Source organism: Catharus ustulatus, chromosome 1, assembly GCF_009819885.2.
Source record: "Catharus ustulatus isolate bCatUst1 chromosome 1, bCatUst1.pri.v2, whole genome shotgun sequence".
Lineage (NCBI taxonomy): Eukaryota > Metazoa > Chordata > Aves > Passeriformes > Turdidae > Catharus > Catharus ustulatus.
This window is the reverse complement of record NC_046221.1, coordinates 120,629,970-120,655,431: the sequence shown is the minus strand read 5'-3', so window position 1 is coordinate 120,655,431 and position 25,462 is coordinate 120,629,970. Positions and strand designations below refer to the sequence as shown.

The window sequence follows — 25,462 nt, the reverse complement described above, 5'->3', positions numbered from 1 at the left end:
TTATTTCATACAAGGATCCAGTCAGTCCTGCTATAAAAAAAACATGCAATAAGAGGAAATGTTTTCCTAAAACCCACATAATTTACATGTATCTCAAAGCAGAGAAAATTATAATTTGTTTCTCTACCTCTTCCTACCTAAGGTAAATGTGCATCTTTTGCTCATTTATATAAATGATGCTGATTTCTCTTAAACTGAGCTTTGAGTGATTGTTCTGAGCTAATGAACTAAAGCAGACTAAAAGATGTCACCATTTTCAACTGCCAGATTTCTGTTCTGAAATTTTTGCTGTGATTTACTGTCTCCTGCAATACTCCAGAAGCAGTCTTAATTTTGATAGATTTGTTGGATGACTATTTCATCTGGCTATGAAGATGAAATTAACAACCTGCCTACCATTTAAATGTCAGGGAGTTCAACTCAGTAATACCATGTATTGAAAAGGAAAATTATTAATTTTTCTCCAGTTTTTAATAAGAACAAAATAGAAACATTAATGGACAAAAGCATGTTTGCAATTTTAAAGAGGATGACTCTTTCATTTAGAATTATTTTTATTTTACCAGCATAAGAAAATGAAGACTTTTTTCTGTATAGTGAAATGCCGCGGCAATTTGAGTGTGAAGTCAGATTTTAGCTGGATATCAGAAGAAGGATTGTCACTTTTGCTATTCACTTCTTTTTTTCACATGCCAACTTAAAAGGCAGATAGTTTCATCAAAATGCATGTCTAGCGTCTACCTTAATTATTTGCCATGGATCACTGAAACTACAACATGTAACAGCCAATTTGGAGTTATGTAAATGCTGCAATGTATGCCAGTGAATACAGTTCTGAAAAGACATCACTGGATATGCTACAGATGATGGCACATCTGTACGTATGGCTCTCCAGAAAAAACACCCAAGTTTACAAGATTTTTGTTATCCATAGCTATCGTTGTGTTTTGAGCAGTCTCTGAAGTTAGCACTCTACAAGTGTTGCAGCTTCTGTAAATTAAAGATTTAGCAATCTCAGACAAGACTGAAAACTGGAAGTAATAACAATAGAATATGGAAAGAAAAAAAAATAGACACACAATAAATAATTTCTTTAGGTTTTAGTTTTTACCTCACGGCAATGCCAAGTCTCTCCTTCTCCAGCTTCTTCAATTTCTAGGCGAACTTTAAATATAGCATTAAATTTCTTACTTAGTTCAATAGAAGTCTCATAAATCTGCTCTTTTTTAAGGGATCCTTTGGGGAATATGACTGAAGTACAAGTTCCTTTATCCCCACATACAGTTAGAGACATTTTAGGGTTCATGGAACTAGAAGAAATATCACTGGTTATGACGTGGACATCCCAAGTCCCTGTTGAAATAAAACAGCAGAAAAAAACTAATACGTTTGCTGAACATCCAAAATAATGCATCAGTTTGTAACAGGCTGAGTTAGTGAGTGACCAGCAACCCATTCCCGCCTTCTTACTGAGCTCAGATATTGTCACATAACAGGTTCACTCACTATTATTGATTTAGTGAGAAGAAAATTTGGACACCAGTCCTTCCACAGTGGTAGTTGATTCTTTAGAGATGGGCCAGTCCAAGAGCAGTGTGCAGATGAGACTGCCAGTTCCACATTAGAGACTTGTGAAGAACCATGACAATCTCTTGATTTCTCCCCCTGCTCCTTGTAAATATCTCCTGATGATTTAAAATATTTTTTCTCACTAGTCACCATTCAAAAGCAGCTTATTTTTCACAAGATACTACTGGTTATCAGGTCTGCCTTTGGTCAGGGAAGGGTACGTTTTCATTTTAAGTTTTTAGGGATTTACTTAAATGAATATGTTAAAATTTGCTCCATACATACTATGAGAAGGTGGTGATGAGATAAACTGGCTCAGAGTTTGAAATGTGACGTTTTTATCACACCTCACCACAGTTATCACAACAGCAAAGTATAAACTTTATCCATTTCTTCTATAAAGAAGTAATGCTTAGTGAGAAATTAAAAATAGTCCTACACACCATCACATAAATTTGTCTGCTTTAGGGACTCAGGAAACACTCAAGGAGAGTTTTTACTAGGTCTTTTTGAAGCATTTAGTCACTTAAGCATTGTAAATGAATTTTCACATCCCTGAAGGCTCAGAAGGACTGCAGACTGGTGCCAGGTAGGCTCCTAAGTAACTTCTGCAACTTTATATGGAACAGGTATTTGGTTAAAGCTTCAATCAACAAGATCATTTTGAAGATCAGAAACCCATCAAAAAATCTTATTGATTTAGCTAGCTTTAATATTTTAACTACTGCTAATAGAATATATGGAAAATTCAGGGTAAGCAAAGTCACGATTTCAATTTTTAAATTTTTAAAAAAAATTTAAAAAATTGTAACAATCAGAATTTTTGGTCACACGGGCAACTGCAGAATTGAGCACAATTTTTTAATAACATGACTTAGCTCTGTTTATGCTCTGTTTATAAGTGAGACAAAGTATGGATTTGGTAATTTCAGATAGCTATTTTATAAAACAGGTTGTTTTACTTTGAGTAATGGAATCAGAGACTCTGAGTTTATAAATCTCATCTTCCTACCTCAGCTACAGAACATTCAGTCACCTCAGCTTCCTAATCACAACAGTAAAGTCATTGTCTCCTACTATAACTAAACCAAATAAAGCTTTATTGCTTTAGATTGGGTAAGAATCTGTGCCATAAATCCAGCACTTGTTGACATAAAAATTTAGTACTCACTATCTGTAAAAATCTAAAATAATTTCAGTGTTATGACTTCAAGAATAGTTCTAAATCTATTTTCATGCCTATGAACATTAAATGTAAATGAAACCAATGATATCTGTGAAAAAACTGAAGTCAAATGAAAATTTATCACATCCCATGTGACATAATATAGGATATTTTAGCCCTTTAACACAGAAATACTCGGCCTTAAATTATCAATATATAGCTGCCCAGGAATGGAAGGACTATGTCTGTTGGATAGTACAGTACTATATGCTTTTATAACACATAAATTAAATTGTATAATTTCTGATAAATTTGTTAAGATTCAATTTAAAAGCAGCTTCCTTCCTTCTCCTTAGTTATGTATAAAACAGTGTATTGGGTTTGCATGGCCATGTTTTGGTGCCAAGGGACTTCAGGACTGGCTTCTGTGAGAAGCCATTGGAAGCTCCCCTTGTCCAGCAGAGCCAGTGCCTGCTTGCTCCAAGACGACCCTCTCTTGGCCAAGGCTGAGCCGTCAGTGATGGTGAGAGCACCTCTGGTATAAGGTATTTAAGAAAGTGGGGTGGAAAGACTTGCACAACTGCAGCTGGAGAAGAGTGAGAAAATGCAAGAGAAACAATTCTGCAGTCCTCAGGTCAGTGCAGAAGGAGGGTGAGCAGAGGCTGCAGCCCATAGTGAAGACCATGATGAGGCAGCTGTGTCTCTATGGCCCATGAAGGTCCCCAGTGGAGCAGAGATCCTTCTGCAGTCCATCAGGCATCCATGATGGAGCAGGTGGATGTCCAAAGGAGGATGTGATCTCACTGGAGCAGACTCCCAGCAGACTAATGCCCCCGCAGAGAGAGCCTGTACTGGAGCAGGTTTACTCCTGAAGGACTACACCCTATGGAAGGAATCCCTGCTGAAGCAGTTCATGAAGTGCTGCAGCCCATTGGAAGGCGTCACTTAGGAGAAGTTTTGCAGGGACTATCTCTTGTCACCCCATGCTGGAGTAGAAGAGTAAGGACCAATAGAGACAATGTGGTAAACTGACTGCTACCTTCATTTCCTGTCCCACTGCTCAACTGGATGGGAGGATGTAGAGAAAATTGGGAATAAAGTTTAGCTCAAGAAGAAGGAGGAAAGACGTTTCTAGATTTGGGTTTAGTTCTCATTATCCTACTCTAATTTCATTGGTAATAAATTACAGTAATTTCACAACTATAAGGCGCACCCTTTTGACTAAAATTTTGGTCTGAACTCGGAAGTGCGCCTTATACTCCAGAGCGCCTTATATATGGACAAAGTTCGGAAATTTGCCAACCCAGAAGTGCAAACTGCAAGCTGCTACAAAGAAACAAGCCCCAAAAACTGACAAAGTGTTTTGGGTTACAATACAGGATGTGTTCAAAGTATCTATTCTATCACCATCTGTTGTGACCAGGTGAGGCAATGATCTTTAGCTCTGTGGGAGATATTCTGCTAATGGGCCATCTACTGAAACCAGTAGGGCATCATTGTGCTTTATCTTTGCACAACCCATCCTTCCTCCAGGGAGATATCTTCTGCTAATGGCCCACTGAGTCCCACTGTGTGACTGATAAAATTACTTCATCCAATTGAGAGTTGCTCCAGCCAGGGGGGAGAGCCCAACCATTCTTACCTAGCTAAAAACTGAAATTCTGGGACACTGAGTAGCCCCTTCTCTACTGGACTCTAGAAAAAAATGAGATTTCTCCACATCACTACTAGATCTCTGGAAGGAAACTGCATCTTCTACAAGACTACTGCTTCAACTAAACCACATCTGTGACTGCAAGACCGCAGCCACTGTTTAATCAAACTGCTACCGATACCCTGCCTGATGGGGTGTCAGGTTGTACTCTGACTTTGTCAGGGTTTGGAGTTTGTTTCTTTGTAGTACTGTATTTCTATTTTAATTTCCCTAGTAAGGAGCTGTTATTCCTAATTCCCATATCTTTACCTGAGAGCCCCTTGATTTCAAAATTATCATAATTTGGAGGAAAGGGATTTACATGCTGCATTTCAAAGAGAGGCTTCGGCATTTCCTAGCAGACACCTGTCCTCCAAACTAAGATACAAAGTCAGAGCACAACCTGACACCCCATCAGGGTCACACCCATCAATCAGGTTGTTGGTAGCAGTCCCATTAAATGGTGGCTACAGTCCTCCTGCAGTGACAGATGTGGTTCAGTTGAAGCAGTGGTTTTGTAGAAGGGTGAAGCCTCCCTCCGAAGGTCCAGAGATGATATGGAAAAAAAGTCTGGTTTTCCTCTGGAGTCCAGGGAAAAGAGGGCAACTTGGTGTCCCAGAATTTCAGTTTTTATCTAGGTAGAAAAGGCTGGGCTTTCCCCCCTGTCTGGAGCAACTCTCAATGGGATAACGTAATTTTATCAGTCACACAGTGGGACTCAATGGGCCATTAGCAGAAGATAATTCCCTGGAGGAAGGATGGGGGTGCAAAGACAAAGCACAATGCCCTACTGGTTTCATTGGATGTCCCATTAGCAGAGTATCTCCCACAGAGATAAGGATCACTGCCCCACTGGTCACAGCTGATAGTGATAGAATAGATACTTTGATCTCATCCTGTATTGTAATCCAAAACAGCATGGCTGGCGTGATTGTTACTAATTCATCACTTTGCTGCGCGCGGATCCTCGCTGCAAAAATAAAAGTGCCCCTTATAGTCCAGTGCGCCTTATATATGGACAAAGTTCGGAAATTTGTCGACTCCCGGAGGTGCGCCTTATAATGCGGTGCGCCGTATAGTCATGAAATTACTGTAAGCTAATTTCCCCTAGTCAAGTCTGTTTGGTCCATGGCAGTAACTGCATATCTCTCAATGTCCTTATCTTGACTCATGAGCCTTTTGTTGTGTTTTATTCTCTCCTGTTGAGTTGAGGAAGGGAATGATGAGCAGCCTTGATGGGCACCTGGCATCCAGCCAGGGTCAGCCCAACCCAGAGTGCAATGTTAAAAATCTAATCTTTCTTTGTTTCTTTCTCAGAAATCTTTTCAGAAAGACATTAATGGACTGCTGAAACCCATTTATTTTTATGACAACTATGTTAGCTTAAGCAACTCTCTTCTCTCTTTGATGTGTAAGCCATCATTAATTTGATAGATCACTACTGTGTCCATTTTGAACATTTCATTAGCTATTCTGAATCTGTCACTTTTTTCAATACCCTTTCACAATAAAGAGTTGCCATTTTCTGTCATCATAGCTTCTTTACAACTATTCCAGCTTGATCCAGTTCTTCTGGACAGAGGTAGTTACAATTACACATGGCATAGCTGGTGAAATATCACAGTTTCTCTGTAAAGCCAGTAATCCACTTTGATTTTGACTGATAATGCCAGTGGGGTAATAAACTGGGGGGTCAAAGTAACCCCATAGCCATGTCACATTACTGCCTCAAAATTATCCTGTGATCTTATAACAAACCTAGGTATTTCTCATTGTCCTCCTCCTGATGAATTTGTGTAGCAGAAATTGTTACAAAGCACAGCAATGCAGATCAAATACAGTTTTTGGACCCGTAGCTACTACTTAGCTCAAAATTCTAAAGAAAAACCCAAAACAATTGAAATTAGGACCATGTATCAGATTTGAGAGCTCAAATAGCCAGCTGAGCTTACACCTTAGTTGTATACAAGCTTTTTGCCACAGAATTTGGTTCAATTCCTTGCTTTCAGTTCTTAAGGTTTATCACACAATCTCTTTTTCTCCTGATAGCACTCCTGGCTTTGTAGCACCAAAAGATTTCATTAACATATTTACTGTCTCTTTTCCAGCTCTTTACAATTATTCCTTTTACTACTACTTTACACTTTCTTGTGATTACCTAATGATTTCCATACCATAGAGAAAATAAAATTCAGTACAGGAATTTAGACAGATTAAATGTCATTGCATTTGTCTTACTGCTAAATATTTCTATAGTATTATCTGGTTTTACAGTGTCTCTTTAGTACAGGCATGGTGCTTTCTTTCTTATTTCTTTTGCCTCTATTGTCTGAACTATTCTTTTCTTCAAAAGTGTTTTACAAAGATTTTCATGTGAACAATTACTAGGACTATATCCATCTACATTATGCTTTTTCTTTTTTTAGAAGGAGGCATTATGTTTGCTGATGTTAAGTCCTCATAAAATAATTTTAAATCCTTGCTACTAGATCTGCCAGTGGACCAACAACTACCCTGATTGTCAATGTTTGAGTAAATGGAACTCAAAGTTCTATTAGTGTTTCAGATTTTCTGATTTCCAATAAGCTCATCCCATTAGTAACTGGGCTTTTGCTTCCCTGGCCAACTTTATGGTTCTTTAAAGAAGAGAGAGACATGGTATTCTGTTTGTTTAGGGATTATACCTACAAGATCTCCAGTCTGAGCTCTATTGTTCCGGAATAGTTGTTCATCTTTGAAGGTTCTTGTCATGAGTAAATGGTTGAAAAAACATTACTATTTGTTTTACTTCTTTTACAATGTCTGATTTAGCTTGAAATTAAGTAAGTTCCATTGTACCCATATAGTTTCTGACTCCTGAGGTATATTGCTCTTTGCTGATTTGTCTTCTATTTATACATTCCTCATACTCCATTCCTCCATAAATTCCATTCCTCTCTGCTTATTTGTCATACTATTTCTGGATTTATTATACACCCAGACCAAAAATTCTTTTCAATAGATACAGCACTGAGTATCAATAACCATGGACATGAAATTATTAACAAGTCTATAGTCAGATTTTTGAGGACTATGTGTGTGTGTAAGAAAGGAAACCAAGGAAGGAAATTGTTTTTACACAGTTATATTCAGACATTAATCAAGGTGCATAAACAAGGATGCAAGATTTCTCTCATTTTTCTTATCAGTGAGGAAAGATGTGACAGACTTTGACCAACCCTGAGCTTCTGCTCTGAATTACCCTCAGGAAACACCTGCTTCACTCTGTGGACTATATCGGACACCTATGGAATCTGCTTAATAGAGACCTAGAATACTTACAGTGGTGAAATACAGCAATTTTTTCTTCTGAAATTGTCACTGCTCTAGCTACTTATACTATGCTTATATTTCCATGGTTTTCTTCTGTTGCATCAGTAACATTATTTCTGTTTTGTTAGATGATATGAGGCATTCATACAAATACAGTGGACATATAGTGGATAAACTATAGATAGCTAAACATCAGGATATAATCTATTAATTTTTGTCTATGTAGAATATAAAATTATCTGAACATAAAAGGAAATATGCAGGAGCATGGAAGTTAATAGAGATTGGTTTACAAAATGGCTCATACAGAATTCAAATTCACACCTTCAGATTAGCTAAACTTTACATAGCTTGGTCTATCAGTTCTGATTCAGTTTTCATAAATGGACCCAAACCAGGATTTTACACGTCTCCAAAAAAGACACGAGAGAGCTAAAAATCCAGTATCCTGGCAAAGCATGTTTACAGTGCCTAAGTTGTTTCTGAATTTTGGTTGTTTTTTAATTAAACAATTTGAATAGAATATTGAGTTTAGGTCAACTAACTGTTTGCAATAACTTGTGCCATTGATATAAGTAAAAAAGAAAACTGCAAATAAAAGCAAATGCTTTCTGCAAATATATGAACATAAGGGAAAATTGCATTCTGCTAAAAGAGTTTTTGTATCTCTTCTTGTGATTTCATCAGTGTTGCAGGAGCCTTCTGCTCTGCATTGAATGCCATATGGAACAACCTACTTTCTTTCTGCTTCAGCTTATTTTCTAACCTCAACTAAAATCATAGTACCTTCATTGCCTCTGTCACTTAATATCTCCCTTATGCTCTAGTTTTTTCTTCCATTAACATTGTAATTGTATTTACAATCTCAGGAAAGAGTTTGAAGAGACAATTGTTGTGGGAGAAGCAGTACACATTCAAGTTATACTATTTCTGTAATATGGTTTTAGCCTTGAAAATAACCAAGAAAATATTATGGATTACAATTAAAACAAGAGTTGAAAGGAGTTTTGAGGGTTTTGTACCTTACCATAAATCTTTCCTGTCAGCATTACATTTCTGACTTTTCCAAGAAGTTTCAATGTTCGTTCCATCTGTGCATCACCAACTCCACTGTCCAACCATTGCTGGCAAAGAAATACATATTGTTCTTCAGTCTTGCCTGATTCATGGATGACAATTTGGTCGAGGTACCATCCAGCTCCATAACCCACATCATGGTGCTCAACAAGCACTTTGCTTAACTGTCCAAGGTCTACTGCTCTCATTTCAGAGATACAAACCTGAGAAGATAGAGGCAAAAAGGAATAGAGAACTGATTAGACCACATATCCTATCTTCTGTCTTTGAGAAATTTTGCATTTGGAAAGGCAGATTCCTTTCAATACTGGAGTATCTTTTTCTAGGAATAAGGAAAGATGTTATAGCTGACATTTATATTTGGAGAACCTGTTCAGAAACTATGTGGATCCTTGAATATTTATATTTTTTATCATAATCACTGCAGCTCAGCTTTTATTACAAAAAAATCCCCCTTTTTTGGGGTAGAAACAAACCTCTGATCAAGAAACTTGGAGAAAGCTCATGAAAATCGAAGTTCAACTAGTCCCTCATAATGGAAACAAAGGGAGGTCTTCAAGAATCAGGATAAACTTGGTAACTTAAATTTCTGTTTAGATAAGACATTTTATTTTTAAACATTTCCAAGTATTTTACATTCTACGACATCCTATTATTCAAATAGGAAATGTCGTATTATTCAACTCTGAACAGAAATACTGTTGATGACTATGCAAACAAAGGAAGATACTGACATTAGAAACTATAACCAAGGCTGTGCATGCATTCAGGCAAGAATTGATGTGCTCCTCGGATGTAAATAGACATCTGTTTAAATATTGCTACGGCTACCAGTAAACAAAAGCTAAATGGCAACTGCACTAGTGCATGTTGGGATGAATAAATTATGTGAGTGAGAGAATGAATGTGTTCTGTGCAAGATAATATAAGTGGGTGGGTAGATACATGGGCATGTGTGTGGGTGACATTAAAAAAACCCCAGATGGATAGTAGAAACAGACGCTATAATTTTTATTTGTTGCCAACCAATTTGCCACCAGGCAGGAAAAAGCATGAGGACCAGAGAGCAATGAAGGAAAAGATGATTTTTAGAACGAATTATGTCATCTGGTCCATTCTCCTGTCTGTGTCAGACTATTCACCACAATGTGATCAGAAAAAGAAAACATCCAAGTTATTATTCCTATCACAGCCTTAGGACTTTCAGCATTCATACCTTGTTATATCCATGATATACTCAAACAGTTACCATGGCAAGTTATACCCCTGCACTTAAGTATATGTAGCCCAAAATAAGATCTAGTTGGGAGGAACATCTTGCAAATAACTTTTCGGGAGCACTCATTGATTTTTAATTTTATTCTTTGTAGTTCCAAGCCAAATATAATTTTCCTGTCAGTCTATATGACCTTTGACTTAGAGGAAATAGCCTGCATTGCTAATATTCATGTTCCTTCACAGCTAACTCTAATTGAGAAAGGGACCTATCATTAGTTTCATTCTTTGTGATAATAATTAACATTCATTAGACAACAGTGGTCATAATCACCCATTGTTATCAATGAATTCTCATAATAATACATTAAATTGCCTACACTCTCAGCATTAGTAAGAATGTACTTTTGGTTGATGTCATTCTGGTTTTTTTTCCCTTCAGTTTAAAGACATTGGGAACTGCATTAAGCACACTACTGGAAGTACAATTAATGAAAGCCAAAAGGATTTTATTTAAACAGTTTTGCAAACCCATTTTACTCTGTTTTAAACTTTGTTGAAATCTTCTGTCTTCCTAGCTTTTCCTTATATCCATGTTTTTATCAGTCAAGAGAGATCTTTTTTTTAGTATCTCAAGTTTCTTTAACTTTGTTTTCTTTGCCTGTCCATTCCACATTTTTCAGGGATATTGCTGACATAATCTCATCTCCCAAGACTGCTTGCCCTTTACATTCCTTACTTTCACCTTCTATTCTTAGAAACTCTCACTATAAACCCATTCCAACTTTTTTATTGATGTACTTCTATGTAAAAAGAATATAAGACTAGAGGAAGTATTTAAATTGCAGCTCCATCCAGTCCAGCACAGTGTTGCCAACAGCTACCAGTAACAGATTTCTAAGGAAGAGTTGAAAAACAGGGCAAATATATAGAGATGCTTCTTGAATATCAAGTCTCTCAGCCTTTTGCAATTTGTGGTTCAGAGATTGCCTGAGCCAGAGATTATGTCTTTGCACATAACAGCCTCAGTGGAAAGTTGTCTTCCATGACAATGTGCAATGGCTTTTTGCACTAATATGTCTTTCACCATCTGCAACATCTTGTACCAGAAAGTAAAATGTATTAATTACACATTGAGTATAAAGCACCTCCTTTTGCTTTGAATCTACCACCTGCACATTAAATTGAATGCTCTTCAGGTCTTGAATTTCACAAAGAAATGGAAATGTTCATTTTCTCTATTTATATTTCTTATCTCCCTCACCTTTCCTCTCATCATCTCTTTTCCAGACTAAACAGACTTGTTTGCTTCATTGTTCTTAGTATGGAAGATATTGCATATCACTTGACATTCTACGGGCACTTTTTAAGACAAGTGAATCAACAAAACACAGCATCTATTATGCATCTGCACTAGTGAATGTCTTTGGAGGCATGACTGTGTTTTCTTCCTTGAAGTGGCTGGTTGTTCTTTTTTTTCCTTTTAAAATAATTTCTAAATATGCCATTTGTTCTTTCCCCCCTTTTTTTTCTTCTACTGAGATTATATACTTCTACTTTCATATTTCAGAGCCCATAATTTTGCATGCAAATTTAAGGGGTTATTCCCCCTCCCAGCCACTGCTTTTCATTTAGGCTACAAAGAATTTAATCTGCCATTTTATTACCCCCTCACTGTGTATGAGGTTATTCTGCAGTCTCTACCACCAGCTTTAATATTTATTACCTTTAATAGCTCAGTATGGTCAAAAGGTTTTGCCATCCCACTGCTCAACCCTTTCCCAGGAACCTATCGAACAATGAAGGACGTGAACACACAAAATACCTAAGCTGAACACTTTCATAATCTACAGCACAAAAGCTGCTCCCTGAAAACAAAGGAACTGCTTGGGAAGACACTCAGCACTCTGCAGCTCAATGTAATGACTCTGATTTCTTTATCACTAACAGCTGCATCACTGACTCTGTATTAAGATCCAGTATGAACCATGTGAATTATTTCTTTTTAGACTTCTTTTTCAGAAGACTTCTTTTCTTTTATGTCACTGATTATCTGTCTTTGATTAACCCTTCTAACTGTGCATAAACATTTGCCTTCAAAATTGCCAAGGATTGATTTGTATTTTTAATAATATCATCCAGACAATCAACATCATAAAGCTCTTCCTATATTGTTTTAGCACAGTTTGGACTGAAAAAAAGATGGCATCTTAAAAATAAAATAAGTATTATTGAAGAGTTAGAACAACATATAGAAAAGTCTAAGTAGGAAGATTAAAGAGACATCCTTCTTTGCAAAGAAAAATGCAGCAATACAAGTGCACAGAGGGTAGAGGTCTATAAAACAAGGCAGAAGCAAAGAGAAAGCAACATGGAAGAAAACATTCACTATGTCTTCCAAAAAAAAGATGTGGAATGAGATTTACGTAGTATGTGAATGTTTCGTTTTACTCAGGTAGCAGATCAAGTGCAATTAAATTGACGCAGGAGACTACGGACACTTCTCACACGTCCAAAGAATAATTTATACAAATTCATGGAAGAAAAAGTATCAATGAACTAGAGTATGACTGTGGAACAAAATGATGTGGCTGGTTTCTAAGTTTCTAAGCGCAAGAAGACATAATAAATCTAGTGAAGGAAGAGTTGTTAAGTGCAAGGCTAGGAAAGCAGTGGAACAGGTTGCCTAGGGAAGTTATGGCATCTCAGGCATGAGAGAGCATAAGAAACAGCATGAAAACATACAGAGGATTCTGCTTTATTGTACAGGATGAATTGATCAGGTGCTCTAAGTTCAGGGTATGGGTGAAAATGTAGAGATATAAATATTAATATGGTAATAGGCAAAATTGACCAGAAAAATCTCTCGGAGAATTTATCTTGAGCAAACAATTATGTTTACAAGCAGGCTTACCTGTTTTTAATTCTAAAAATAAATGGATTAATTAACATATAGTAGCTAGCACATTAAAAATCTTTCTTTCAACTCTCTTGGGCAGATTTTTTTAAAAAAATTAAAGGCGCACTCACAGGAAATAGCCCTTGTAGTTCTATACTAGCTTCACAAATAGTTGAAAATTAAGCCATATAATTTTATATATAATCAGATTCAATTCCAGATTCTAAGAATATTTACTGATAGTTTGTGGATTTTAAATTTATTGGTACTTAAACTATAATCTCAATTCAGGTAAAATGCCTATTCTTAGGAAGAAACACATTCTTTCCACAGGTTACCAGAGTGCAATATCCATGCTGATATTTCATAATTGGAAAGGAACACGGTATTAGAAAATAATAAAATTAAATACATCAAACAAACATGGAAGGAAAATGACGTAGTACCAACCTGCCCTTTTTCAAAATGTGAGTGCCCTAGTCTCCTTTTGCAGGAATCTCCCCACTCTCCAAATACTGTGATAAATACATCTGCATCGGTTCCTGATGCAGGCAGTGTTCCAGTATGGACATTGATCAAGTAAAGCACTTCTGTCGTGAAAAGTCAGTGACACAAGACATTACCAAATGAGATTATTAGCAATGTAATTAACAAACATTATAAACCAATATATTTTAGGTACAAGATTGGTTTCAAAGCCAAGGAACTAAGTCTAAGGGATTTTCTGAGTTTCATATAGATTGCTAGCTATCTCACAGCACACACTACATTAGGGATGAAATGTTCTTTATGAATCAATGCAACAATCCATGCTTGCATTACAGAAGAAGAAAATATCCTACTCTGGGTCCTGGAATCACCTGAAAGGCTCAGATTATAATGCCTTGTAAAAAAAACCAAAAAAAACCAAAAAAACCCCCAAAAACAAACAAAAAACCCCCTAGGAATTCTTGCAGGAATTATGGGTCCTAAATTGAGTCAGGATTTATCAATTCCATTTTACCAAGATAAAAACACACACATAACAGATGATGAAAACCACTTTTTGTTCTGGATCAGCTGAATTGTGTTTTAATCTCATATTTTGAGAATTATGGCCAACATCATTTAATATGTTCAGCAGAAATGGCTCAGCTATTTATACAAATATGCATTGTTTTCATTCTTCACAATAAAAGATGGCTAGCCATGACTTTTGTCTGATGAGTTATACGGTGCATATTCCTTGAGGCAGCATGACAGAGGATTTTTAATGGGTTCTGTGAAGAATTAAATGTTAAAACAGACTTTTAAGATACATTTCCATTTGCAGTCTAGCCTCCAGTTAGATATGACATGCAAAAAGTTTTAAATATTTTAACTAAGACTTCTGTTCACAGAGTATAATAAATGAGAATTCTTTTCTACATATTTTATAAAATATAATCTGAACAAAGGAAGATGTTATCATATTTTAAATACAATGATGAAATTAAATATGGCTTCAGGGACAGAAATGGGGCTTGAAGAAAACCTCAAAACACCCTGCATTTTCTCGTTGTGATTCATGCCATTGTGACTTTGCCCCTGCCTTTTTTTAATCTGTGATTTAGTCCCTCATTAAGTGTAAATCAGTCATTTTTTGCAAACTGTCATTAAAATATACTAACTGGGCTCTGTGAATTTTTCAGACTTTCAAATTGGTACTTAGTCTAGTGAAAACAATACATGTCAGTTGTTTTAAAACAGAAGAATATGCTTTAGCTAGACATGTACAGAGAGTATTCACAGGATGGCCAGGGTATCAGACCCAGTCAGCATGGGCTTAGAAAGGCGAGGTCGTGTTTGACCAACCTGGTCTCCTTTCATGACCAGGTAACCTACCTGATGGATGTGGGAAAGGCTGTGAATGTTATCTATTTAGACTTCAGCAAGGCCTTTGACACTGTCTCCCACAGCACACTTCTGGACAAGCTGGAAGCCCACAGTTTGGACAGGAGCACTCTGCGCTGGGTAAAGAACTGGCAGGATGGCTGAGCCTAGAGTGTGATGAATGGTGCCACATCCAGCTGGAGGTCAGTCTCCAGTGGTATTCCCCCAGGGGTCTGTGCTGGGGCCAGTCCTGTTCCATATTTTAAACAACAGTTCAAATGTTCAACAATATTTTTTTCAATATTGATGACATGGAGGAGGGTGTTGAGTCTTTCATTAGTAAATTTGCAGACAGCACTAAGCTGGAAGGGAGGAGTGCTCTGCAGAGAGACCTGGAATGGTTGGATGAATGGGCAGAGTCCAGTGGGATGAAGTTTAATAAATCCAAGTGCAAACTCCTGCATTTTGGCCACAATAACCCCCTGCAATGTTACAGGCTGAGGATGGTGTGGCTGGACAGCGCCCAGGCAGAAAGGGACCTGGGCGTGCTGGTCAACAGCCGACTGAACATGGGCCAGCAGTGTGCCCTGGTGGCCAAGAAGGCCAATGGCCCCTGGCCTGGATCAGGAATAGTGTGGGTAGCAGGAACAGGGATACAGGGATTCTTGCCCTGTACTCAGCACTGGTGAGTGCAGTGTCCAGTTCTGTCCCCTCAGTTTAGGAAGGACCTTGAGACACTTGAGTGCATCCAGAGGAGGCAACGAGGCTGGTGAGGGGCTTGGAACACAAACCCTGTGAGGAGCAGCTAAGGAGCTGGGGTTGTTCAGCCTGGAGAAAAGGAGACTCAAGGGTGACCTTATAACTCTCTACAACTCCCTGAAAGGTGGTTGTAGTCAGGTGGGGGTTGGACTCTTTCTCCACGTAACCACTAACAGGATGAGAGGACACAGTCTCAAGCTGTGTCAAGGGAAATATAGGTTGGATATTAGGTAAAATTTTTTATGGAAAGAGTGATAAAATACTGGAATGGTCTGCCCAGAAAGGTGGTGGAGTCACCATCCCTGGATGTGCTGGAAACAAGATTGGATGTGGCACTCAGTGCCATGGTTTAGTTGAGGTGTTAGAGCATGGTTTGGACTCAATGACCTTGAAGGTCTGTTCCAACCTAGTGATTCTGTGATTCTGTCTTCCCACAATTTATTGAATGGTTAAAAGTAATTTTGAGTGTTTTTTTAAATATATATAAAATACTTTGCAATCTTGTGCCTTGTGTACATGCTATTAGGCAGTTTGCAATTCTGTGCGCGAGCGCACATTTGCTCATGTATTTATTTTTCATTTCAGCAGCATACCCCTGAGTGGTGGCTGGTCTGGCCTGACCACAGCAAGCTCTGTCACAGTCTCAGATCCATCTTCTCCAAATAGACACGGGGCTTCAGTGTGAAAGCCCAACTCTTGTTTAGTGTCCAGGTCTTTTAGCTGAAGCTGCAGGCAGAATCAGAGAAAGAAATTAATTTATCTGAATTATTTAATTTCCTATTTCCTTCCCAATAGAAATTGACATTTCTTCCTTTTACTAACTCCTGCACACACTTTATAACAGCTACCTGATTCTGCATAACAGTTACAGCAGCTTCTTCAAGCTGCTAATTCTTCAGCCTGATGTTTATAGGTGTATTCTTCATTGCATATCAATACAAGCATAGGACCCATTTGTAAGGAACCAATGAGAGATACAGCTTAAATTGACCTGTATGTGCTTGCAATTTCAGAATGTCAGATGAATGAATACAGTTGCATCAATCTTAATAGCATATGCCCATTTTGCAAAAACATTCACTTTGCTACTTTTTATTTTTTAAAATGAGTCCTGCTATATCTCAAGTAGGATTTTCAAAGTTGGCAGAAATTAGGTATCCAGTGGCTTTCAGGGCTGCCTGTGGAAATAAGTTATTTGAAGAATAAATTTCAATAAAATGGGTAAGCTTAGGTCCAGCTTCATTCTACTTGGCTTTAAAGATTTATTGGAGAGTGAAGAAATTAGGTTCCAAGTTTGTGGACTTAGAACCTCCAAACCAGCTGACAAGCACAACCTTAGGAGCTCACATATCCCCACTGAGAGGATCATGGTGGTCAACTCAGATCAGGTACTATATCCTAGGTCAGGTTACAAAACACAGAGTGAAAATCTATCAAGTATATGCAAAAATCATTTTTGGTAACTATTACAACCAATACTGAACTTCATTAATAGCTAATGGCTGCAAGTTTGCAGAAATGGTTCCTTCAGTCTTCAGAATCTCTTTGTATAGAAGTAGCATATCCAAGATATGTAAAACAAAAACAAAAGGAAACAAAAAGATACAACAGTTTAATTTCATCAGGACAGTAAGGAATTAAAACTTTTAGGCAAGGATTCCCAAAATTATTGTGGTCACTTCTTTCCACTTCTAATAGCAGCTGCAACAGCAAAACTTTGTGCTCATCCTACAGAATACTCGTACAAGCGTTTGGAAATCCTGAGTACAGGTTTCCTCACACAGATTTCAACTGCAAGCTTTGATATGTATAAATATTTATATAATTGGATGAGATAAATTAAATTATCGGGAATTTGACAATTCCACTCTTAAGAATTTTGTCAGACTGTCTTGCCCTTGAGTTCTTAGAAACGTAATGATCTAACATTTTCCATTGCTTATTCATTCTGTCCAGTGCTCTACAAGATCTGTCACAGGGCTTCCAGATGAAAGTAAACAATAACCCATGACCATTTCCAGACTTAAACCATTAATTACTTGAATAAAAGGTAGTTTTTCTTAGATGGTGTTAAATTCCACTAAAATTTAAGCCCATTGTTTACCTATTTTTTGCACTTGCAATATAATTTTTTTTCTATTAAATGTATAACTTCTTCTTACACAAAAATATTTTCCCCTGACTTCTATCAATATGTGCAAACTTAACTACATATCAATACATATCACAAACTTCCATCTGTCTTAAAACTGTAATAAGGTTTACCTGCATGTGCAGGCAGACAGCCTGCAGAAACCGGATTCATTAAAATGAGGTCTGCAAATTTACGCAGACTTTGGCCTTAAAATAAAACATACCTGACAAATTCTTGCTAGTTCTAAGATTACATCTAAGTGTGAACGTCAAATCAAATATTGTTTCTATATTCTAAACAAGCATTTAAAAATGGGTTTGTATTCCATTTTAGGAAAGGCCAGAAACTCTTTTTGAGGAAGAAATACCTACCCATTCTATAGCACATAAATCTTCAGAAGTTAGAGAAAATACATAAAATTTAGCTAAGGTTATACAATTCACTATAGAATTTCACAGAAAACTGTAGGAGGTAGCAGGAAAAGCTTTGGTTCTTGGAAGAACCGTATAAACATCAAAACAGAGAAGACAGAGTAGCAAAATGAACGTAGGGATTTTATCTCCTTTTAACAGTTTCATCTGTGTTTCTGAGACATTTCTGGCACTTTAAGTATTACAGTAATTTCACGAATACAAGCCGCAGCAATTTGACAAAAATTTTGGTGGAAACCCGGAAGTGCGGCTAATAGTCGGGGGCGGCTAATATGTGAATAATTTTCTGACATTTACAACCCCAGACGTGCCAGCCAGAGTGCCGAGCTGAGCACCTGCCAGTAAAAGCCGGCATTCCGCGATTGTTACAGTGTTACTGTGTTGCCCTGGTTCCCTGCAGGCAGCACGGGGGGCGGGGAGAGAGGCGGGAGAGCTCTCTTCTTCCCTCCTCTGCCGCAGCCCAGGGGAGGAGGGTGGGGGGGCGCGCCGCCATTGCCACGGTTCGGGGAGAACGGGGAGGGGGGAGCGCCGCCATTGCCGCAGCCCGGGGAGCCGACGGGGGCCCTGCGCCGCCATTGCCGCAGCCCGGGGAGGCGGGGGGAAGTGCGCACCGCCATTGCCGCGTCTCGGGGAGCCGACGGGAGCCCCGCGCAACCATTGCCGCTGCTCGGGGAGGAGGCAGGGTGCTTTGTCCGCACCCGCCGCCGGCGCCACGGGTGCGGGAAAGCTCCGTCCCTGCCCGCTGCCGCTGCTGTAGGAGCAGGGGAAGCTTCGTCCCTGCCTGCCACCGCGGGGCAGCGCCGACCCGGGGTGACCGAGCCCAGTGGCAGCGGCGGGTGGCCCCGAGCGGCAGCACCGGGTTGGGCCATCTGGCCCCGTCAGCAGCCCCTAGCGGGCCGAGCCTGCACAGCCTTAGCTCAGCCAGTAAACCCCGCCCTCCCGCGGTTCTGTTACTAATTGCACGCGGGTCCTCGCTGTGAACGACAGAGCGGCTTATATTCGGGTGCGGCTTATTTATGGACAAAAAACGAAATATTTGCCAACACCCAGAGATGCGGCTTATACTCAGTGCGGCTTGTATTCGTGAATTTACTGTACTTCTTTCACTTAAAAAGAAATCAGAGAAGGGAATTGTGTTTAGATGGGGTTGGGTTTGACCACTGGTTCAAACATCCTTACTGCTGCCTGTAATTTTTCTGTTTCTATACAACATCTTTATTTTTTGCTGCATTGTAAGAATCCCACTGGAGTGAGTCCAACTTGTTACATTTTAGATTATGCTTCCATGAATAAGTAATTTATAAATAGACTAATAAATTAGTATTCAATATTATAAGCATATTAATGGTAAAATCATTAGATGCTATTGTGGCTTATGCTGTGGGTTGCACATGCATATAAGAGACTACTTAGATCTATAGCAACCTACTGACTTCTTGTAAATTGTAAAATTTATAGCTACTGATAAACCAGTTATTAAATGAACTGTGAAGTATTCGAAAGTACAGACAAAAATCACTTAGCCAGTTGCATAGGGTTGTTTTGGAAAGGAAAGCAGAAAGCAAACAATTAGATTTATGAATTTTCTTCCATGTTTTGAGCCACCAGGTCTGGAGGCTGAGGTCTTATATTACATAATGTATATATTAAACTTAGTGAAAAAATATTTTTAGAATGCTTTATCAAATGGCCTGGAGATGCATATTTAGAATGAGAAATTATCTTTGCATACCTATTCTTTCCATTTTTATAGCCTAAACTGAGACTACAAATTTAGGTGACACAGAACACATTTGGAGAGAAAATGTAAGATAAACTCCTCCTCTATCCCCAGAGGAGTTCATAAATTCAGACTCAATGGTCCTTTGAGTGTCACAAGTCCATTCACATTTTAGTCTGGAATGCAGTTGTCCCTAGCATTTCCCATCAGAACAGTTTCTGGAGTCTTTATGCATTTAAGGAATCACCTTGATCTTTCAAATCCATAGCAGGGTTAAGGGACTCTGTGGCTCAGTTCAGGAAAGCATTCTTCTACTTCAGATTAATTCAGTGCTATGTCCACAATGGGGTTTTTTGCCCTTGCCCATGGGCAAAACTCATTGAAACATTTTTTCCTTGAATTAACCTTCAAGTTTAAGTATACTTTCAAATTCTAATTCTATTTTAAGACTGACAGCATTAAGTCCTTTCTCCATTGCTTTTCATGAGAATTCTTAAGGATGTATTAAACTGCAATCAGAGGTTTAAGGCCCACTGATGGCCATACTGCAAAGAATTGATATTGAATATTATCTTAATTGGCTTCCATGGGTAGGTTGGTCTGAGTTTGGAGACTATCAGTATTTCCATGCAGGAATTAACATTTCCTAAGATCAGCAGGAAACACTCCCTTCCATGTCATGATGAACTGTGCAGAATGGGTCTGCACACCAGTGTAGAGCTGTAGCAATATGCACTTCAGCAGGTGCAAACAAGGTCAAGTTGCCCACAAAGAGATCTGCAAGCTGTGGGCAGTCATCTGTAGATACCAGGTAACTGAGACCATCTGTGTCTCAACAAAAGTTATTTACTGCTATGTTGAAAAATGTTGCAAGTTTATATGTGTTATATTTAGAATACCTTGTGAAGTTTAATTCCTCTTCTCAAGGGTGGACCACATAACACAAAGGAGATTTTTGTTATATCTCCAATATCACCAGTGGTCAACTGTTAGGAAAAAAAAATAATAATTAACTATATGTTGTATGCAACAGTTTTCACGGCATATTTTAACCCAATATAAAGATAAATACAACAGGTAAATATTAGTAGGTGAGGTTAGTGTTAGGGTCAGGAAGCCCTGTTAAGATTTAAAGTTAGTTTGGACCCATATTTTTATCATAAATGATGTCTATTTTTTTATTGAGGAAATTGGTTGCAGAGCACAGGCCAACACAACAAAAGGAAGGAAATGTATAACTGAATCCTATATTTTCAAGGCCAGTTCTTTTCTCCTCACTTAATTCGAAGTTAATGAGATTTTTCACATCAAATTTGGCATTTCCTCAAGAGAGTTTTCCTAAGTGATATGTTTTGGATGAGAAGTTCTCCAAGCTTTATTTAAGACAGAGAGGCATAAACACTAACTCTGACAAATAAACAACCAGTCAACATCATGTCACATGGATTGGCTACAATTCTTATTTTACTAAAACTATTTGATAAGGCTTCTATGAAATAGAAAAGAAACCAACCAAAAAGGGAGCATCACTTAGATTTTGAACTTTCTGTGCAGGTGATTTCCCTTTTCTTCCAAATGCAACAACCTGAATGTTAGGAACGTCTTCTGGTACTTGTGTGCAGTGCACCCATGTTTGCCATCGTCCTCTACTTTTCATATCTAAATTTTCCATGGGATGAGATCTCACGGACGCTTCTGCAGTAAAAGCAAACCTGCATTTAGAACCCCTATTAAGGCAGTATAAACCAAAACATGATATTGCCTGGGAGTGCTGGATCTAACAGAGGAAATTCAGGCAATGAAGCCATAAACCCCACATTAGTCATGTTAGTCCCGTGGACAGGAAGAAAACCAAGCCAGTGGCTTCATGGATCCACGTCGCACTCACGCAGAGGCCCTGCCTCTCCTCTTTCTATTGTTCCAAGGACAGGAAATGTCCAGCCAGAGGACAACCTTTCAATACTGCCATTTCAAATTTCTCCATCCCAGCCATAATTTCTTCCCCTTTGTGTACAGAAGGCATGATTTACCTTGGTTCAGGCTCATGCCCCTCACCATTGGGGTACCAATGCCAAGTTCTTCCTACTGTGGGAAGTACAGTAATTTCACGATTATAAGCCGTACCATTTTGACTAAAATTTTGCTCCCAAACCGGAAGTGTGGCTTACATTCAGGAGCTGCTTACATATGAACAAATTTTAGAAATTTCCCAACCAGGAAGTCCGAGCCAGAAGCAGCCCCGAGCTGAGGCGGAGCCTGCCCGGCCCCGGGTGGCAGCAGGGCAGTGGCAGCGCAATGGCAGTGCTGCCTGGCCCCGGGGAGAGGGGTGGCGGCACCGGTTGGGTACACCCCTCTCCCTCCTCCCGGCGGCACCAGCCAGGCAAGCCCCTCTCCCTCTTTCTGGCAGAAGTAGCCAGGGACGCCCCTCTACCTCTTCTCAGTGGCAGTGGTCAGGCAAGCCCCTCTCCTGCTTCCCGGCTGCACCGGCCGGGCAAGTCCCTCTCCCTCCTCCCGGCGGCAATGGTCGGGCACACCACTCCTCTCCCTCCCGGCGGCAGCGACGAGGGCGGCTGGGGCTGCTTCCTGGCAGCAGTCCCGAGCAGGGCCGAGCCAGTAAACCCCGTGATCACGCGATTCTGTTACTAACGGGCAACTTTGTGAAAGTTGCACACGGATCCTTGCTGTGAACAGAAGTGTGGCTTACAATCTGATGCGGCTTATATATGGAGGAAAAACGAAATGTTGCTGACACCCCAGAAGTGCGGTTTATAATCGGTGCGGCTTGTAATCATGAAATTACTGTAACCTTGTACCCATTGTGATCTGCTCTGCCACACAGAGTGATTCAAGGAAATGAAGGACACTTCTGCTTGTATTACCTTTGAGTGGAATTGTGACTTCTACAAAATCTTCCTTGGAGTGTTTATTGATCCAGCCATTGTGAAAAAAAACATGCGCAGAAAAAGGGTAGAAGACCTCTTTTATAACAATTTTTTCCAAAAACCATCCATCTGATTGAAAATAAGCAGGACATTATTAATTTATACCTTTTAAGCAAGAAAACATTTGGTTTATGCACTCATAAGTTTCTACCTTCATCAAATCAAATAAAATGTTTTCTTTTGACAGATTTCTTAAGGAAATAAAACTTCTGAAAATGTATTGGCTATGTGTATGTTTTTCTGTCTGTCCCACTACACTCCGAAATACTCAGTGTTTTTACAGATCTTGTGAAATTAAATGTAGGCTAGATTTGCTGTAAGGATCTATTACATCTCAAAGCATGGAAAGACAATCTCTAGACAAAAGAAACCCCAGTATGAAATTATATTATCAATGTCCTGATGGATTTTTATCACCTTAGCCATCAGAAAATCCACTCAACACACAGCTTTCTTTCTGGTGAGGCTCCATTCTATATAATAAGGAACAAACTTCAGCTAGTTTTATCTCGATTTGAGGTCATGATTCTTTGGAAACAAAGCATTTGTAAAGCCAGATCTCTGAGTCTTGGTAAACTTGGTTACACTCCCTGTCTTGCTGAAGAGAATGAAAGTTTTATTGCTCATTTTAATGTTACCATCTAGGAAATAGTCTCCCAGCCTGTTTTTCTGAGTTTAACCTACAGAGTCATTTTGCAATCTTGAGGGCTTTTAGAAAAGAAAGAACAAGAGACTCAGGTTATCATACTCTGGAACAATCATTTCCATTATCAACATTATCTGCAGGAATAAAATGCCTGTAGAATCTCTATTCTATTGCCCTTAAAAAACAATGGACCAAAATTGGAGCCAACGAATTGACTAAAATAACACTTCATTATAATCTTTGTTTTTTGTATTTATTTTCAAGAAATAAGCAAATTTTTTTTAGTTACAATAGCTGCTTTGGATTCAGAAGCAGGATGAAAATTGTTGCAGGAATGGAGCCTTTTTATCTGCCAGTCAACCTCACATATGCAGGATCCCTTAAAAAATATTTTTGCAAGGATTAGAAGGAAAGAACCTGTAAAGCCAGAACAGTCTTTCTTCTGTGTTCCACTTCTCAGTCTAATGAACCAATTTTATGTTCTTATCTTTACCTAGAAGCATATAGCCCTGAAAATAAATTCTTTTTTTTCACTTATCCATCATCCAAAAATGTACAGGAAGATGAAGTTTACAAAAGTTTCAAAATTATGATGTCATATTGCTTCCTGAAAACAAAACCTTTGTTGACTGTGCTTATAAAAAGATAAAAACTTCAAAGGAGAAAAGTTTCATATATAATTTTACCATTTAACATTGTCACAACATTTTCTTGGAATCCCTTGCACATTATAGTAAAACCAAGCTTGATCTAGATACTTGACATGTCTAATCCAAAAGAAATAATGAACAGCAGAAAATTAAAAATAATTTCCTATTTTCTAGAATTTTTTAAAAAACATTTTATGTTTAATTTCAGACATTTCTGAAGTACTAGGATCACCTAAATCAAAAAATCTACATCATTATTACCTTACATTGACTGAAAAGATTACTGACCTTTTCTTAGACTTTTAAATCCAACACAAACTTGATTCAACTTGCCCAGGTATACAGATTTGATTTTGAAAATATCCACCTGCAATATAAAAATAATCAAAATTATATTTTAGTTAAACTCAGTAGGGCTCTGGTTTTGAGTACTTATCAGTGTAGCCTGGTGTGTCTGGTCATTGTTTTGATGGAAGCAAATTATCTCATCTATGCCATTTCATTGTCTTTGACTTCATAATTAGATATTGTGTACTATAGCTCATCTTTCTTATCCAGTTGATATTATGAATTTCAGAATGCTTCTGTATTTAGTAGGAAGCAATTTTTGAAACATCAGATACACACACTAGCAATAAAGTTCTCATTTCTCATGCCTTCATGGACTGAAATAACCAAATCAGATCAATTCCTAGGGTGTTGAAAGTTCCTTTAGTACAGAATCACTTCCAATGAAACTGATAAATGGTAGACGTCTAATAATTCTGAAAATCTCGAGCAATTTCATTTGCACTAAAATTTACAATAAATTTAGTGGGAATTAGGCATGTAAATGAGAATTAAATGAATGGTATCTGTGAAGATTTCAAGCACTGTGCTTTTGGGACAAGGATGCCTCCTTGAAATCATCTGTATAATAGGTCAAATTTTCTACATACAACAGACTTGAATGATCAATAGACTTCATGGAGTCTTTCCTTTTTTCCATACCCTAAATCTTTACAGTTTATTCACCTTCTTTTCTATATATGCTCATCTTCCTCTTTGAGCAGTCATCTTCGTGATCTCTGGTAAAGCTCACTTGAGTGTGTGTACCGACACTGGGAACACACATTGCTTAAAATGCCTATTCCTTGGCTTTTTTTTTTACTGTGCCTGAAGAAATGAGGTTTGGAAACACTATTTATGAATGGATTCATCTAATCATTTGAGAAACCAGCTGCAAAATTACAGCTAAGACTTTCATTTCATGCGACTTCATGAGTTACTCTGTTGAACACAGAAGCAATTGTCATGGGAAGTTGGGTTGGGAATGCAGGTTTGAGTATAACAGTTGAGGACTAGTTTGTGGGTTTGAAAAAAATAATAAAACCATGCATTGTTCCCATAGTTGCATAGT

General features: G+C 38.4%; 1 protein-coding gene across 1 annotated transcript in view; it reads right to left on the bottom strand.

Annotated features, from left to right (window-relative positions):
- The window catches only part of RP1 (RP1 axonemal microtubule associated), a 170,175-nt gene that overhangs the window by 34,522 nt on the left and 110,191 nt on the right, over positions 1–25,462 (bottom strand). Inside the window, exons 37-44 of the mRNA XM_033070858.1 lie at positions 24,352–24,430; positions 22,705–22,836; positions 21,339–21,520; positions 20,725–20,811; positions 16,134–16,266; positions 13,381–13,520; positions 8,767–9,019; positions 1,112–1,353 (exon numbers count right to left, since the gene is read on the bottom strand). Coding sequence (XP_032926749.1) covers positions 1,112–1,353; positions 8,767–9,019; positions 13,381–13,520; positions 16,134–16,266; positions 20,725–20,811; positions 21,339–21,520; positions 22,705–22,836; positions 24,352–24,430 — 1,248 coding nt within the window. The remainder of the gene's footprint in view (positions 1–1,111; positions 1,354–8,766; positions 9,020–13,380; positions 13,521–16,133; positions 16,267–20,724; positions 20,812–21,338; positions 21,521–22,704; positions 22,837–24,351; positions 24,431–25,462) is intronic.